The 17,927-nt window shown below is 39.3% G+C and overlaps 1 protein-coding gene and 1 long non-coding RNA gene across 7 annotated transcripts in view; one reads left to right on the plus strand and one right to left on the minus strand.

Annotated features, from left to right (window-relative positions):
* LOC146441241 (uncharacterized) overlaps nucleotides 1-17,326 on the minus strand; it is a 50,758-nt gene extending 33,432 nt beyond the window's left edge. For both annotated transcript variants that reach the window (XR_014849829.1, XR_014849830.1), the window contains exon 1: nucleotides 16,655-17,326. This is a non-coding gene — a long non-coding RNA (uncharacterized LOC146441241). The remainder of the gene's footprint in view (nucleotides 1-16,654) is intronic.
* DNAJC13 (DnaJ heat shock protein family (Hsp40) member C13) overlaps nucleotides 17,163-17,927 on the plus strand; it is a 57,555-nt gene continuing 56,790 nt past the window's right edge. For 2 of the 5 annotated variants that reach the window (XM_085051261.1, XM_085051263.1), the window contains exon 1: nucleotides 17,165-17,241. In XM_085051261.1, coding sequence (XP_084907387.1) covers nucleotides 17,219-17,241 — 23 coding nt within the window. In that variant the 5' untranslated portion in view covers nucleotides 17,165-17,218. Of the gene's footprint in view, nucleotides 17,242-17,431; nucleotides 17,591-17,927 lie in introns of those variants that run through there. The other 3 variants (XR_014849826.1, XM_085051262.1, XM_085051265.1) reach the window with 3 other exon arrangements.

Raw genomic sequence — 17,927 nt, forward strand, 5'->3', positions numbered from 1 at the left:
CTTTTTGTTAACAGATAGTCATACTTGAAAATGCATATGCACTTTTAGAAAGGATCCAGTGAACACAAGTTACAGAAGGTTCAGATGATGTAATTTCTGAATCAATGAGGGTATATTAAAGATGTATACATGAGTAAAGTAGGCCCTGAATCTCACTTGCAGGAAAGATGTCTTGTCTTGCTGTGATTAAATCAAGTAAAATTTCTCCAGTGGAGTAAAATGTTGTATGTGTAGATAAGTTTGTGGGTTTTTTTATTTTTTCAGCCATATTTACAATTTGCTTCATATAATCTGCAGACTGTTTGTGATTATAAAATATCTTGTCTCCAAGCAACTGGTGGCACTGCAATAAAGTACTTTAAAGAAACAATTCAACATTTGCAATTGTGTATTACTGAAAATAATGGAGTTTTCAGTATGTCTAGAGTTTCCAACCAAAACTAAATGTTCAAGTTTGTTACTTCTGTAAGAGCAGATTTTTTAAAGCACTTCTGCTTTGACATGGAGAAAGTTGATGACATGAAGCTCTGCAATTTGCCCTGTAGAAGCGACATCATCCATCTCTACAATAATTACAGTAGCAACTCAATGTTCTGCAGCAGGGTTTTCTGGTGCATATGGTAGACAGTAGTGTATATACAGCACTTTTCAGCTCAGTCAGCAACTACCTCCTCTTGCTGAATTGATTTTATTCTGGAACTTCTTTATTCACAGGCCTGAATATTGCACACACTGGGTCAGCACAGCATAGCTATCTGACTTCCAAAGTAATATCGGCAATATCGGCTCAGCCAGGAGCACTCATGCTCATTTGTACCTGTAATGCAGGGATCTTGGATCAAATGATATTATTTCTTCTCACTGTGGTAAGATACAGAAATCAGAAAGGCAAATGGACTCTATTTGAAAAAAAAAAACCTTGAAAAAAAATCTATACAGTCAAAAAATTCTTAAGTTTGGATTAAACCCCAAAAGACAAGAATGACGTTTCTAAATTTTTTCCACAAACAAAAAATACTGAAACTTCTACTCTCCAAAGAATATTAATGATTTACCATGCTGGGATTTGAGAGTGATGATGAGAGTAGAGACTGGCTTATTCGTAGGCATATAACCTTGCCCCACACAAATCCATGCTGAGGTGATGTCAGCAATATTGCACAAAATTGTATTCTTGGCATGGAATAATTGAAACTACTGTACTCCTTATTGCATTTCTTATAAAGATGGGGATGAAAGATGGACATTTCCCTATAAACAGCTAACTTTATTGATTTAGACACTAATGCTTCTTCATGAGAAATTGCCAAGTATTAATACTCAAATAGATAAACACAAGTTGCTATTGAAATAATAGCATATCACTTGAAATATTACATTACATGGTCCCTTCTATGACTAGGCAACTTCACCTCCAATGGGATTATAGCACTGGAAAGACTTGCAAATTCACATCTAGGAGATCACATACAGTAAGACAGTTAAAAAGACAAAATTCTGATTTGCTAGTTTCTGTAACTTCTCTTACTAGAATGACACTTCTTTTTCTCCTGAGACTCATAGTGCATTGTCGAATTTGTCCATCCTGCAGACTGAGGTTACAGTTACCCTTTAAAAAAAATCTATAGAGAGAAGAACAATACCATTTACAAGTTCAAAGTAGATAGAGGCAAAAGAAATTGTCTTGGCTTTGTCTCTCTATATATTTAGCTGCAGTCACGTGCATGTCCAAAAAAAGGTAATTTCTTTGTGCTCTCTCTGCAGCAGCTAAATCTCCCTGCTCTTCCTACAGGGAGTCCTTGACTTCAGAGAACATGGCAATTCTCCTAGCTCATTGACCCTATAAACTAAAACTATGGAAAGAAAAGTTGCAAAAGGCAGTCTCATCAAAAAGTCTTTTCTTTAGGAAAACGAGATATGGTCCCAAAACCCTGTAATATGGACTCAAACCCTGCAATTTAAGGTCCAAATAGGTAAGTACATCTCCTCCATTCTCTAATATACAAGTCTTGAAAGCATTTGGATCAATAATTACAGGAAGACAAGCAAAATCATGTAATACCCACAACTATTGAGCTGTCTGAGGACAGTGCCAGTACTTCTTGGAAGTGGAGCTCCTTCATTCTTTTGATTCTAAGGCATTCTCAGAGTTTCTCCTGGCTGCTCTTCAGGAAGCAGCAGGAGCTGAAGCAGATCTTAAGCCTATGCCTTGTTCAGAATTTTTGAAACACATGCATTTATATTAAAATAGATCTGCTTAGTGAACTACTGCTTGTTGTACAACAGTTTTTCACTTGTTTAATTAGAATATTTACAGTACAGGCCAATTCCTTCAGGGCAGTTAAATGAACAATTCAGACATAGAATTTTACACTTGTGTATAGATTAGATCATTTGCTATTGATGTAAGCAGCTCTTCATGGGAATCTTCTGTATCCTCTGCAATATGCTGGTGGAAGAGAGCTTTATCAATCCATTTATCCACAACAAACAGACTCCTCTTAGTAAAGGAAGATGTATATGGAAAAGCACTGCAGGCTGGAATATGCTTCAAATCTCCTTTGTTAAATGAAGGCCTAATTTTCACTTCACTCAGGTCACTTAAATGTCTGGAAAGAAAAAGCTGAAAAACACAGGCTGTATAAAGCCACACTATGTCATGGTTAGTCCGTCTCCATCACTGTTACTGAGTTGTCTTCTCTTGTAAGGCTATTTGCTCTCACCTCTAATTACTGGTAGGATAGAGGTGAAGGACAACAATACAATGAATACTATAAGCTTACTTTTATGTATTCTAACCACCAAAATATTTGGCATAGATGTGAATCAAACGAGATGTGAATCAAATGTGAAAATATTCACATAAATGTAAATCAAATGAGCCTCAAACTCCCTCAACTCTTCATTCTAACTACCACACTCAACATCAGAGGATGCAACAAGCATAGTGTTACTGCAGGCTCCGGGAGGGTGGCACAGGCTGGCTCCTGCCTGGAGTGAAGTCCCTGGTCTTCATAATTCCACCAGATCTGGGGCGCCCGGCCCCTGGGGTCCCGCGGAGTGGCGGGGGTCTCCCAACCACAGAAATTCTAGCAGGAAATGAAGTAAGACGAAGGAACGAAGTGGAACTCCATCTCTGTTCTGTCAAGGAGGTTTATTTGGGGTAAGGGGAAAAGGGGTTGCAGGGGAAGGAGAAGGGGGTAGGTCAGCGGCTGGCAGCTCAGAGATGGAAGACCTCTCTCTGAGGCAGATGCTGTCTTTTAAGGGGAAGGAAAGGGGGCGGGGGCTGGCTCCCTAAGAGCCAGTCCCAGGAGGAGGGGAAAATTGACAGGGGGGAACACACCAATAGGTTTTCAGGTACAGCAGAGCACATTTCAAAATGAACCAATAGTATACAGAGCAGGGAAACAAAGGGAGCACATGGAATCCTAAAAACCCACATTGCTACAGCATAGTTTCTGTTGATGTATCTCTCTCTTTCTGACCATGCATTCAGTAATATCTATACTGTAAAAACCCACTAGCTGGGCTGCTTGGTCTGGTTGTCTGGCTGAGGTTTTACTATGGCTTGAATACCAATCCTCTGTAAAGACCATTCTTCACTATGACACACTGTTATGATTAATGACTGCCTGACCTGAGCCCTAAGAATCCTATGCTCTGCAGAATTGTAGGCCAGAATACAATTACTTAATATTTATTCACCTGATGCTTCAGACAAATAACTGAACAAAATGTTAAGAGATTTTCATAGCCACAGCTTGCATTATCAAAAGCAGATTAAACTCTCTAAACAAACTTTCTTTATTTCAGTGAAGTAACTGCCACTCTGGAAAGTGAAAACACCCTCTGACTCTTCTCAAGTGTGTTACTTACAATGTTGTATCTCTCGTTTAGGATGTATTTTTAGAATGTAGTCTATATTTGTCATCAGAGAAAACACAAAGTCTAATATGAGGCTCTTGATGATGATAGGTCTTGACTTCAAGAAAGAGCGATGTATCCTGAAATAACAATTATAAACTTTAAAAGAACTGCATTGCTGAGCAGAAGGATGTTACAGACACTTATCTGTTCAAAGTAAATTCTAAGAAAACTGGAAATCCTACACGAATGGTCATAGTATGAGTTTGGGAGATTCCTAATAATAAAATCTAAAAATTTGGAAAGTTACCTCTTCTGTCAGGAAATTATTGGGATGGTTCTGAAGCTACTCTTTCTGTTCTTCTCAGAGATGTTCTTGTTTTTCACCATGTGCTTACATGTTCACTCAGCCCTAGTAAATGTTACTGTGACAAGACCACTCCTGATTTCCCCTGAGTCTGAATGAGTGCATAGGAGGGTGGAGGGAGAGGAACTCTGCATAGCTGGGACAACACCCCATTCTCAAATCAATCTTCCATTTATACACTAAGCAAATGATGTAAAACTGATAGCAAGCTAACATGACAAGTGGAAAGGAACTCAGACAATCTATATGTTTCCTCATGTATAATTTGGAAAGTAATTCCATTGTGTTTTAAGGAAGATAAAAGCAAGACACAGCATCTTGAAGACGAATGGCACAATCCCAGTCTAGCCAAAGCATGCAGTAGAAATGTTACATAGCCTGAGCAGGAAAGCAAAACCAAAAGAACTATGATTCTGCATATCTCTGGGACGTCCCACTAACCACCAGCATAGTCTAAAGGATCAGTCCCAAGAGCTATCTTAATAATAGATGCAGCTAAAATTAGCATAATCTTAATGAAAATATAAATCCCATAATGTTTTTTTATTTTGTACTTTTATAACACTTTTCCTAGTATGAAAATCTACGTTTTTATAGATTCTTTTGCTTTCAAATCTTGTCTGGTGACAAAACAAGTTCTACATAATCTGGTGAATGCCAAGTATATAATTCTATAAATCAGATCCAATTTTTGCATAGTGGAAGGGCAGCTCCCCCAAGTGTTTACCAACCATTGGATTGTGTGGTTTTCAGCAGACTTTGGGCAGTCCTGTACTTTGATACAAGAGCTTAGTTCTAGGCGGCTAATGAAATGTCTTGGTGTACACTAGACAGGGTCTTTGGCAGTCAGCAAAATAATGGCACGAGAAACAAGTGGGATGGGAAAGGCAGTTTCTGTAAACACCACAAGCTTCCCTCACAATGAAACATATGAGACAAAAGCCAAGGGACAAGGTGCATCCTTAAGTACATTAATTATTAGCAGCAGGGCACTGAGGAAACTTCTCAAGGTGAATTTAAATTTGAAATAAAATCAGCTACAAAGAGAAAAGATTTCTCCCACCTTAATATCATTTAGGGAAGGGCAAGCACAAAAAAAAAAGGTTTTGTCAAAAGACTGAATCCCAGCTTTTTTGGTACTGTACAGAAGCTACTTTGTGTATAGATCAGTAGAGGCTGTGGTGTAACCATAGACATCCTCAGACATATAATTCCCCTTGTTAAACTCTATTTTGTTTAAAAAACTCCTTGGGGTCTCTGGGGTTGAGAGATTTCCAATAGTGACAAAACTGTTGTGTAGAGGTGTCAAAGCCATGACAACACTGGCTTTCTGTCAGCAGCTGCAAATTCTCCAAAAAAAGATCGAGGTCACCCAGCTGCTGCAGGGCAGGGCAACTGCCATCGTTACTTTAGGAACTGATAACACAGAGAGTGTAGGAGCAACATCCCCTACCCTGGCAAGTGCTGACCCGAGTGTCCCTGGCATGCTCTGTGAAAGTAGGTAGACTGCTTGAACACTAGGAATCTCTCCACCTTTACCTCTCTCTTCACATCACTTTTAGCTACAGCCCCGGGGGCATAAAGAAGGGCTGAGTCACAACTTCCTACAGATTACTGGGAGCAGTCTGCCACCTACTGTCTAGACAAGATCTTGTTTGCAGCTTCCCGTTTACCGGAAGAAATCTTGTTTTCGTAATCATAAGAAATCATAAGAAAGTCTGTTTTAAATGGGATCTAGCCCACTTTGATGCTTCTGAATCTGAAGCTAAAATCATCTTGGATGGTAAATGGCCAGTTCTGCCCTTCCAGAACTAACTTCTGTTTTAAAGGGGAAGAAAATATAGTATTAACAATTTTCTTCTCAGTAAAAAGTACAGAAAGTTTTTAGGTAAGTTAGTGCCAAATTAACAGATCTTGCTGCCTCAGGAAACACCAGACTTCACTTCACACTTGGCTCACGGATTAACCAGGGATTTTTTTTCACAGGCAAGTACTGCTATTCAGTTATATTCAATGGCAAAACTTGAGAAGAATGATTATGTTTTTCTGACCTCTGTTAGCCTGTGTTCATCTTGGTCTATGCTTAATTCCCATAGTCAGCTAATACAACAGAAACCTTAAATGGAAGAACAGAGAAAAAACATCCTTGTTCAATCAAGCTGTTGATTACAGGCTTAGCTTTGCTATATTAAATTTCCATGTTGACCACACAGTTTCCACCGGCATTTTCTTACCTCTTGTTGATTACAAATGATGAAACCAACCCACCACATCTCGCCATTCAGTCTGACACTGGAAATTTCAGCTGGGGATTTTTAAACATTTTGTCATCTGAAGTCAAATGCTGTTGCCACATACACCTGCAAGCTATCTATTAGAAATCAATGAAAGACATATTTGTTCTAGGAACAGATGTTTAAGGCCTAGCAAGGTTGAAACTTTGTATATTTTTAATTCTGAGAAAATCTAGAACATAAAAATTCTAAAAGCCCAAGCTATTAATGGGTAAGACTGTAGTAATTTGAGAAATAACTCACGGCAAGGAAATTCCCACCTCCAAATTTTCCTCCAAGTTCTTGTGCTAATGTAACTACTGAAAATTATTATATACTCAAAGCAAATTTATTGTTGTACCAAATTTATATTACTTTCAATATTAGTAATCATGTTTTAAAAGACACTTCATGAGGTAGATGAAGGATGAAGTAATGATCAGAAATTAATTACGAACTTTGTGATGTCTCCTGCAATACAGTGCAATGCTGCTTGAAGCACACTCAGATAAGACACTAAGAAGAGACACACAAGGGCATATGTGACATAAAAATAGCAAAGGAAATGTGCAGATATGCAATATACGTGCCTTGCAGCCACCACCTGGAAATCCTCACCTGTGGGATTACTCATCACACATGCATAGCTCCATTGACTCTGATCCCTCACATTGAGACCACTTGCCTAAGAAACGGCTGGTAGAGGTAGGTTCTCCTAGATGGTAAAGCAGGAGCAGTGAAACAAGGAACAACATGGTAAGCTCCAAATATCTCATATTTTGGGTAGGGGTATTAAGTCTCTCTAGGAACTTGAGAGGAAGAAATAAATCCTCCTAGGGAAAAAAAAAAACCCAAACCCACAATGAAACAGTAATATTCTGGACAGGGATGCCTGAAGTAAAAGGAAACAGAAACCCATGTGATGAGCTGGTTAGAAATTGGAACCCTGTCAAATGCAGCACAAGGTTTTTTTAGTTTTGCTTTTAATCAGCAAAGTCCATGCTGTGCTTCTGTTTACTGGTAGAACTAAAATAAATTTAGGGCCACAACTGAACAGTTTGTCTTTTGTCTGCCATGTGCTAAGTCATCACTTTGTGCTTCTGTCAAAAACTATATTAGTTTTCCTAAAAAACTGGGTGTACCAAATCTCTAAGCTCTGGTCAGAGAGAAAACCAAGTTTTATTCAGAGACATAATTGGTAGTCATTTTTACATAAGAAAAGAACAGAAAATTAATAAAATATTTCATTTTCTCTCAACAACTACCATAATGCTTCATTTATTCAATTACAATAAACTAACAATTCAGTTTCAGGCTATTTCTGTACAGACTATTCTATACCTCCCTTGACTTTAATCTTATTTATGCACAGGGAAGTTTTCTTGCAAGGGTCAGATTTCTTCACATCATAAGATTCACACTGAAGTAATTAATCAGCATATGTGATGTTATGCAAATAATTACCTCTCCATAAAGAGATTCACTTTGAACACACTCAGTACAAAAAAGGCTCAGTGACATTTTTGCTAACAAACCACTTGTTTTGCAGATTGTGGGGGAAAACTATCAGTAAAAAGATTCAGCAATTATGAAATGGGCTTATATATTCATGAATTTTATTCTTGATTTTCCTATGGTGGAAGATATTTCTCTTCTCAAAATGGAATTTGGACCAGAAGGAGAAACAAAAGAATTCTGTGATTTTATAATAGAGAACATGGTCCTTTTCATAGCTGCTGTAACATCATCTCCACTGGGGGACAGTTCAAGCATTTTTATACTTCGTCTACCCTCTTCTCAAGTGGATAGCACTTGCTGACCAACTAATTAAATAAGCACACTAGCTAATTTCACTTCACTGTTGAGTAATTTATTGAAAAGCTGATTAACTCATATAATCCAAACCTGGTTTATTAGGACAGTACAATAACAATTTATTATTTTCCAGAAATTAGGAGGTATAAATAAGGATATATTTGAGCTTCTTTTATTATATGCCTCTCTGCCATACACTAAAAATAGGACAGCAGAAGTTCAGAGAAATTTGGCCAAAAAAACAAACTAGCACTAAATAAGATTACATAACTGTCCATATGCTTATGCTTAAAAACAACAGCATATGCCTTATATACCACTTGATGGTCACGATCTGTGTCAAAACAAAGCAAAAGGAGTGGGAAGATAATATGGATAATATACTGCCTGAAATGGATGCTAGAAGGGGTGTTAACTTACTGCATGCATTTCTGCTTTGCTTGTTGTGCTTTCTCACTTTCATCTACTTCTGTTGCCATTAATCCGACCAAATGACCCAGTGATCTGGATGTTAATGATGAAATACCTTTTCATCACCAGAAGCTGAAATATCCCTGCAACACTCAGAAACTGGTAAAGGGCTCATGATTCAGTCATAATGAGAAAAACGAAACTAGCAATAGAATCAGGGAAATGAAGGTGAAACTGTAAACATCTAAGAAAAAATATCTACCAACTCAAAAGAAAACAGAAATTTACAAAGTACTGCTTCTGCTTATTACAGGAAATGGTAAAGAGCCTGAAAATCATGCTGACTGGTGGTCTTTCTATGACTCACTGTGTCTGGCAATCTTACATTGTAGATGTCATTTAGTAACAGGGGAAAGGCCAAGTATCAGCTTCTCTCTGTCCGTGGTTTGTAACGCAGTTTAGCATCATTGCAGTATATTGCTACACTCTCCTTCTGTTGTTAATGTGGATGTAATCTGATTATCACTGTAAATAGCTCATAACACAAGCTTTATAAGCACCTGTGCCCATCTCCTCTGAGCCTTCTTCCAAGGTGAGGGTGTGTTGCCTAGGAATATTCCCCAACCTTGTTCAGACCAGAACTAGTGATCACCAATGTTACACAGAGAGCTTAAAATGATCACATAAATGATGAGACCTCTCGCCTGTGAACAATAAAGGTGAGAATATGCCTATAAGGAATACCACCCACCTCTGTGAGTTCAATCACTGTATTTTTCTTCATGGGCTCCACAATGTTAGTTGGAGATTCAGAGTCAAGGACTCCAGAGTAATTGTGCATGACCTCTCAGATCTGAGATCTGTCTGCATTGAGGAGGAGGCATAGCTCCCTAGATCAAGACTTTTCCCCACTCCATCAGGAGCTTCAGGTTTAAATGTCAATTAAATCAGATGCACCTTGTGTGTGCACAGTGTATGACATGCCAGCTCTGCCATGCGGGGATCAAGTGCCATTCTTGGCTGCAGGAAGTTACATCAAGCTGTAAAGCTACACATAGGAATATAGCCTAAAATACCATCACTGATGATTTTTAGGCATTCTGACTGAAGACATAAAAGCAAAGTCACAACAGGTAATTTTCAGTTTTCCATAGCAAAAAAGGGGACAGGGGACAGGGAGAGAGCAGCTTAAGTAGCCTAGCAAGATGTGTATACTACAAACCACATGCACACAAAACTATACTAACTTTCCAAATAGTTGTAAACAGTTTCTGTGGAGAAGAGGGGTAGATATTGAGCAGCACATTCCAAAATGTGGAAAGCAGCAGGTGAGCAACCCATTTTCTGTGCCACAGAGCTGGAGCTAGGGATGTCTGGTGTAATTTCTCATAATGAAACTTCTGAATGCTTTGGGAAATTGAACACAGTTCAATAAAACAGCTCTTGAACTAATGTGGACTTTCTTGTCTTCCAGCAAACAGATAATTACATTCTGTTGAACTTTTGTATGTTTATGAAATTGAAATACATTTTTTTAATATCTACCATGAAAATGTGTTCTACTTGTAGATCCTGCATAGAGGGCATTAAGCTACTGTTGGGGTGGGGGGTCTCTAACACGTATACAGATAATGCTTGAGATAAGGTTGTTATAAAAACAACACAGCTTTCACATATTATGCAACTTAGATCTTTCAGCCAGAAGCCTTTTCATTGCTGCTGCTATTGGTAGGGATCTGTGCACAGATGAATTCGAGTTCAGGAATATTACTATGCAATGAAACGTTCTTTTGGTTTTGCAAAAACACCTTGCTGCTGTATCATTCATACATGATCAGTCTGCATTTCTCAGCTAGCAGTCATTCTAAATGGTAAAGAGCATAGTACTGGACTGTGGGAAGCTTTTGTAAAAGAAAATGGAAAAATGAAAGAATCTTTCTGATTTACATTCTCTTCACAAGGCTATAATTTCAATGGCTTGGCCTGCAAGTTAGGACATCATAATTTCCTCTGCTCTTCTCTGTGCTTCATGAAGAACAAATTTTGATGAAACTGGATATGCTCAAGAACATTCTTACTCTCTGAAAACAGTAAGACTTTTATGATTCTCTGAGACACTGTGGGCAATATTAATAATTCCTGTTGTTCTGTTCACAATTTTTTCCATTGGGCATTATAATCTCACTTGTTTTTTCTTCTGGGATTTGACCCCAGGCTAGGAAATCAGAGAATTAGTACTTACCTTTCTCCTATTGTTGTACAGGGTGCAGTGAGGAGTCAAGAGTATACAGGTGACTTCTTCATAACCCTTGCTGATGAAAACTGTATTGTTTAAGCAACAGGAACCTGTTGCTTGGTTTTCAAAGGTCCTTTTGGTTTGGATGACTGAATTTAAATACCTGCACTGAAGGTACAGATACATGCAAGGAATCTCACTGTGATTCCCAGTAGTTCTACCAAAAAATTCCTATGACTGAATTTTCCTACTGTCCCACTAATTCACTCTGCTCCTGAAATATTTCAGTGTTTAAAAAATAGTTTTTTAACTTTTTTAAAATTTATTTTTATTTTTTCTTACCCTAATTGCTGAATATAAATTTTGGCCACTCTGTTCATGTCCAGTTTCTCAAATTAATAGCATTCCTACTCCTGGGCTAGCATTTAAATTTGTATTTCCACAAAAATCAACTTCTAATAAACAAATTGACAATGAAGTGGACAATTCAATGCCTTAAGTACATGAATTTTAGAAGATAGGAGCATGTCCTAAAATATATAAGACATGTAAAAGATGACATGTCATACTGTCATGTGATAGGTCAATACACTGAATAAGCCTGTATCCACAAGGTACACTGTCATGTGCTTTGACTCTCCTGTCTATAAAAAGAGACAGGGGGAGATAAAATATCAATTTAATTTTTTTTTAATAGGAGTATGTTTTTGCTAAAAAAGGCATGATCTTTAAAGGTTGTGTTAGGATACTTGAAAATTATTCACAAGAATATGCAGAAAAAGAAACATTAATGTACATCCAACTAGCCAAATATTAGAAACAGAAGGATATTGTGAAAATAAATTAATTCATGTTCCTGGAGCACTCAGTGCACTGAACAATGTCACAGAAATATCAATATGGAAATTAGTAAATTTGAAACTTGAATAATAGAGCTGGTATAGTGTACGCTGAATAAATCTCGGGCCAGCAAACTGAGCGATGTGAACAGAACACAGTACAGCATCCATGTGGATTCAATGAGTCTTTTCATCTTGTGGAGTGAATAAGGCAGAGTTCCCAGGGATAAAAATGGTACATAAGCATGCAATTATTTGCAAAGGCAATCCTAATCTTCTGGAATTTTTTAACTCTAAAAGACTTTTGGGTTTACAATGCCAATGTTGCATAGCTCCTTACGTATGTAAATTTATAATTCTCTAGGTTTATTTTAAAAATCCACATAGTTATGATGTGGGATTATATCATATACCACATCTAGATCTGCAACACAGATTTCCGATGAGTATGAAGAGTAACTAACAACAAATTAAGCTGAGATCCACTAGAGAGGCTGTTAAATACCTAGGGGCATTAGGTTTCTCAGCCTGAGTAATCCTGCAGAAACTGTGGTTTCTAGTTTAGCAGACTATTGTGGGTACTGCCTCTGTCCTTTCCCAGCTTGCTGCTCTGCTAAGCCCTTTCTCCCACTCCTTGCTTCTACATTTGAATCTTCCTTTGATCCATTCTATGTTGATTCAGCTTCTATTCTTCAGATCAATCCCTGTCTCCTTCCCAGATATTCCCAGTCTTTCTTCTCAGCTACTTTTATCATTAACAGTGTTTCCCTAGGCCAGACCTAGGTATTTCTTCTCCTTTTCCTTTCCCTCTTCTGTGAGTTGCCTGTACCAGTTTTCTTGAGAAAAAGTCCACTTTTCCATATATAAGCAATTCTTCTGTTCCTAGCAAAATTTTCCAACATCACAACCTCGCAGCTCTTCCCATCTTCCCAGTTCTCAAGTCTAGCCTGTAGAAGCTGACTGATTACTACCCTTCTCTCTCAGCTGTTCAAGATATTTATGCATCCTTTGATTCCCATACGCAAAACCCACTCCTAGCAGACTGGCCTCAGCTAGCATCTGCCCTCCAGTTCTGGTCTTCCTTTTCTATGCTCCAATTTCATCTTTAACAAGGCCCTCACCTTTCTCACAGTCTACTCCTTCTGCAATGCCTCTGTTTTTCAGCACACTTCCCTGCATGGGCTGTGTGTCAACAGTGGGAAGAAATATCACCTGGCACATCTGCAGTACCTTCTATCACAAAATGGTCCCCAAGAGCCAGATATTTCAAAGACTAGTTTACCTTAAACAGGCTTGCAATGCTAAGGTGAAGCATTCCCAGGATGAAGTAAGTATATGGAAATTTTCATTGTCATTATATCAAGGTTTCCACTGAACAGATGGGCACAGTTTTTTTTCAACAACCTGCCTAAATGTAGTCAAAAGAGAAGGTCGTTAAAGACTTCCTCTGTGAAATGGTTTTTTGTTTTACATGCAATAAAAAATGCATTTCTCCTTTGCATTTTCCTCTGAAAAAATATAACCACACATTTTTTAAACAATGTAATTTCATTAGTAACTGCTACATCATTGTGCACTGCTATTTGGCTTCATGAAAAGATTCATTCTACTATGAATGACATCTGAGATATTAAGCAAATCTGTTACATTCACTCTTCTTACACCAGATGTACCCACACAAACTACTAAGACTGGATTGCAACTAATATTGGAATTTATCTAGTGGAAGGTAAAAGAGTTAAAAGATAATTTGTAGATTATCTTTAAAACACACCAAAAAGACCAGGTTATACAAGGGTATAGGTGGATTAAGAGATCAAAACTTAATATGGGAGTATTTACTGTACATAGGTCAATGCCAAAATGAAAGGATTATCAAACAGAACAGGAGTTATTGAAGGAATGCTATGAATATGAATACAGATTAGCATGAATCACTGTATTGAAGATACTTATCAATAATTTAACAAAATTTATTACATAGTTAATTAGCTTAGACTACAGTTATTATCAAGCTATTAGCTAAGATAACAAACAAGTCATCATTTAACAAGTCTATCAGGAAATATAGAACTATTAATGGGGAGCATCCAGAAGTTACCTTTTAATTAACGTCACAGAGAAGATAAATTATCTTTATTATCTGCATTTATTTTTAGACAACATATGTCAAAATACATAAAAATTTGATGTGAGCTTTGAACAGCTGGCAGATTGTCAGCATAGTCTTAATGCATCTTTGGGATAACAAAGACTAGAACAAAGACAGATGCTGTAATGTGGGTGTGACTTCCAGAAGGCCCCTTGTGTAACCTGCATTTTGGCATCTGCAACAATTTTGCAGTAAAAATGACAAGATCCAGGACAGGGGTTTCCAAAGGCATGTTACTTATTTAGTTTTATGTGGGACTTATACCGTTACTTCCCCTTTTCAAAGTCTTTCTGTTATCCCCTCTCAGTCAAGTCGTACAGTTAGTCATCAATTACTGTTATTGTTATTTGGTCATGTAAAAATTACAATTATTAAGTTTTTTTTCTCTTAATTATCCTAAATTTATCCTAAACTATGGTGTATCTCCTAGATACAGTCTTTAAGAAGACTGAATAGATCCCCCTTACTTCTTGGCAGAAAAACAGAAGTTGATCTTAGAGTTGGTGGTCCTTCACATTCCAACATCCTAAGTTAAATAGGAGAGTAAAGCTGCTATTCCCAATTCTAGTAGGAACTTATTCTCTTGTAAGACAAGGAAAGGTGGAAAAATCTTTCATTTGTCCAAACAGATGACACAAAATTCTGCCCTACCATTAGAGGCAGTACTAAGAAGGGAAATTAATTTGTCCTTTGCTGCTTCCAGACTAGGTAGAAACTTGGTCTGTGTTATTGCTATAAACTACAACATATCTGTTTTAAAAGTAATAGGATCTCTGCTATTATAGGTTGTATTTGCAATCATAATATTTACAGTTGCTGCAGAGAATCCTGGCATTGGCTCTACTGTATCTGTACTGTAGCACGTTGAAGAATTCAGCAATCCTAAACTACAGTCTTTCAGAGTAGGTGCTGATCACAGAAATAGCCAGTGGACTATTAATTATTTAGTGGTGGACTAGAACTCTTCATTCCTTCCAGATTTCAATAATTGGATGGTAAGGAGAGACCTTGCTCCCTGGACTGGAGGTGGCCTGAACTCTTTGGCAAATGAAAGTATTTAAATAGACAAGGTCAAATTGACTTTTGCAGTACTTCAGATGAAAGATCTGGAAGAACTGAACATGGGTATGTTTCTCCAAAGTGTATTGAAGCATTTTAACATTTTATCTTTCAAGAAGGCATCAAACCCGTGTTTTGTTATTCTTATTTTAATAATGAGAATGGCTCTAATATGATTTCTCATTCTGTAAGTGACTAAGGGAGTAACACTGCCTGTGTTAGACACAGGTAGTAACAAAACTGCCATTGACATTACCAGAGTGAGGATTTTGTCCATTTTCTTTTTAAAATAAAAGTTCAAACTTTTAAATTGGAGGTGTTAAAAATACAATTTTGTATTACAGGATTTTCATAAGCCTTTAGTTAAACAGAAAATGAGATCCCATCTCTAAAAATATCCCATAGTATGATCTTTCAAGAAAAAATGACCAAGCAAACTAGAATGTTGTTGTCTGCACACAAGGTAATGTAACTTCACACATACTTTACAATTAAACAGTAATGAAATCCTGCTCTACTTTAATTTCTGAAAGATATTGTACTATATTGTATAATATATTTTCCATAACTTCCTGGGAGAACTGCTAAACATACCTTTCTTGATTGCCTTTTCTCAGAATAATAATTTCAAAATTATTATTTCACTCTCTCAAAAAAACTTCTCATTCTTAATCTGTGTCCTCATTTCCTTTTATCAGTTGTTTGCTGAACCAAAGTTAATACCACTACTTACACAAAAGCATGTCCAAAAATAGAGAAAAACACATAGTTACTGAAATATAAGCCTGAGCTGAATAAATGTACTGAAATATAATCTGTGCTGTCTGATTAAAATCCATCCATGAAAACATTAATTACTATTTTGTTACACCAATTTCATTATGCACATGTCATTCTTTGTTCCCAAGTAATGAACACCTAACAAGCTGTTGCTTGACTTGATGTATTTTACCTACCTACATTAACAAAGAAAAATAAGTACTAAGACAAAATCAGCCCCCCCAAATAAAAAGTCCTCTGAGCCAACTTATCACCAATCACTCCAAGCCTGTCCAAAAACTCTTCCATGCACTCAAAGAAACCCTTCTGAATCATATGACCTCCCTCTGAAATTAGATTTCTGCAATTCCTAGTATGTTAATAAAACATTAAATCTTTTTTTTCCTCCCTTGAAGTTCTGTAACCAAAAGCAATTTATCAGCTTCCCTAAAGTAATGTTATTTTCCCATCAGCGCTATTTTATCACAGTGCCCCAGATTCAGAGCACTAGATTTATTACAAGAATGACTTAGTATTTAAATACCTTAAGCAAAATATAAGACAGATAGTTTATCATAGAATCACAAAATATGCTGAGTTGGAAGGGACCCAGAAGGATCATTCAGTCCAACTCCCTGTCCTGCACAGGACCATCCCAAGAGTCACACCATGTGCCCAAGAGTGCTGAGCAAACACTTCTTGAACTCTGTCAGGCTCGGGGCTGTGATCACTTCCATGGGGAGCCTGTGCCAGTGCCAACCACCCTCTGGGGGAGAACCTTTTCTAATATCCATCCTAACCCTCCCCTGACTCAGCTTCATGCTGTTTCTTAAGAGTCCATGAGACGATGAAAAGGATATTAAAAAAATAGCAATTTACCTCCTGTGGTTTTGATTTTTTTCCTCCAGGATAATTAGTTCCAGTTAGAGTTTTTTCCTCATTTCTCATTTCATCTGCAGACTTTATTAGTGCTATTTTAAGGGGAAGGCCATGGTAAGCCCATGTGTTCTGATGCAAGTCATAGTTACAAATACTCAAAATATTTGTGCCAGTCAGTAGGCATTTTATGGAGGTCGTGCTACATTGCTGCCGTTTACAAGTTTACAACACTTTTTGGAAATCTTACATCTGGTGCGGAATATGGGGAAGTTGACGGGGAGCTCAAGCCTCTCGTAACAACTTGGGAGGGTGGTTAGCCAACCGCACAAATCAGTGATTCAGCCTCCGCAGCATTGATGTGGCATTTAACATCGCTTTTACAGTCACGTAAGTACTGTGCACCACTAAAAGCGTGCTGTGGCTTTGTAACTGTCCAACGCGCCCCTCACGGCCTGCAGTCGCTCAGGCGGGCGCGCACCGGTCAGTGACAACCCTGAGGAGACGCGCTCAGCCAAGGCGGCGGGGACTTAGCACCGCAGCGGCGCGGCGCTTGCGCAGAGAGCCATGCTAGTTCCCGGCAGAGCAAGGCAGGGCAGGGCAGGGCAGGGCAGGGGCGAGGGTAGGAAGGAAGGAAGGAGGGCGGGACGGAGGAGAGGCGGCGGGAAGGGGGAGGCAGCGCGGAGCACATCAGGTGACAGCGTCCCGTGACGGCCCCGGGCCGCACGGCGGCTGCGCCGAGGGGGCGGTCTCGCTGCCCGAGCTAAGATGGCGGCCTCCAGCGCCAGGCTCTGAGGCAGCGGCAGCGGTGTAGTGCCTGCCGCCCGCCCGGCCGGAGGGTGAGGGGCGAGAGCTCCGCTCAGTGCCCCTTCGCCCTTATCGCCGGGAAAGCGCGTTGCTGGTGGGGGCGGGTCCGGGCAGCGCGGGCTCCCCGGCCAGGTAAATCCCAACGGCGGGGGAGGCGAGAGGGCGGCGGCAGCCCCCGCCTCCTTCACGGTCCCGGGCGCTGTTTGGGGCCGGGTGGGCGGGCGCGGGGCGCCGCCGGCCCGCTGGGCTGTGCGGGGAGCGGGGTCGGGGCTGGGGCAGCGCTCGCCCTGCCGCCCGGGTGCTGGTGCTGTCGGCGGTGCAGCCCCGCTCTGCCCCAGCCGTGAGGGGCCTGGGGCGCTGAGCGGGCGTGCCTCGTCCCCAGCGCGGTACCTGTTCTGTCGCCGGCCGCTCGCAGCCCTTCGCTTCCTGTGTGCGAGGAGAGCAGAGCAGAGCAGAGGGCTCAGCCTCA

This window comes from Lichenostomus cassidix, chromosome 2, assembly GCF_008360975.1.
Source record: "Lichenostomus cassidix isolate B80296 chromosome 2, HeHo_3.0, whole genome shotgun sequence".
In the NCBI taxonomy this organism is placed as follows: Eukaryota; Metazoa; Chordata; class Aves; order Passeriformes; family Meliphagidae; genus Lichenostomus; species Lichenostomus cassidix.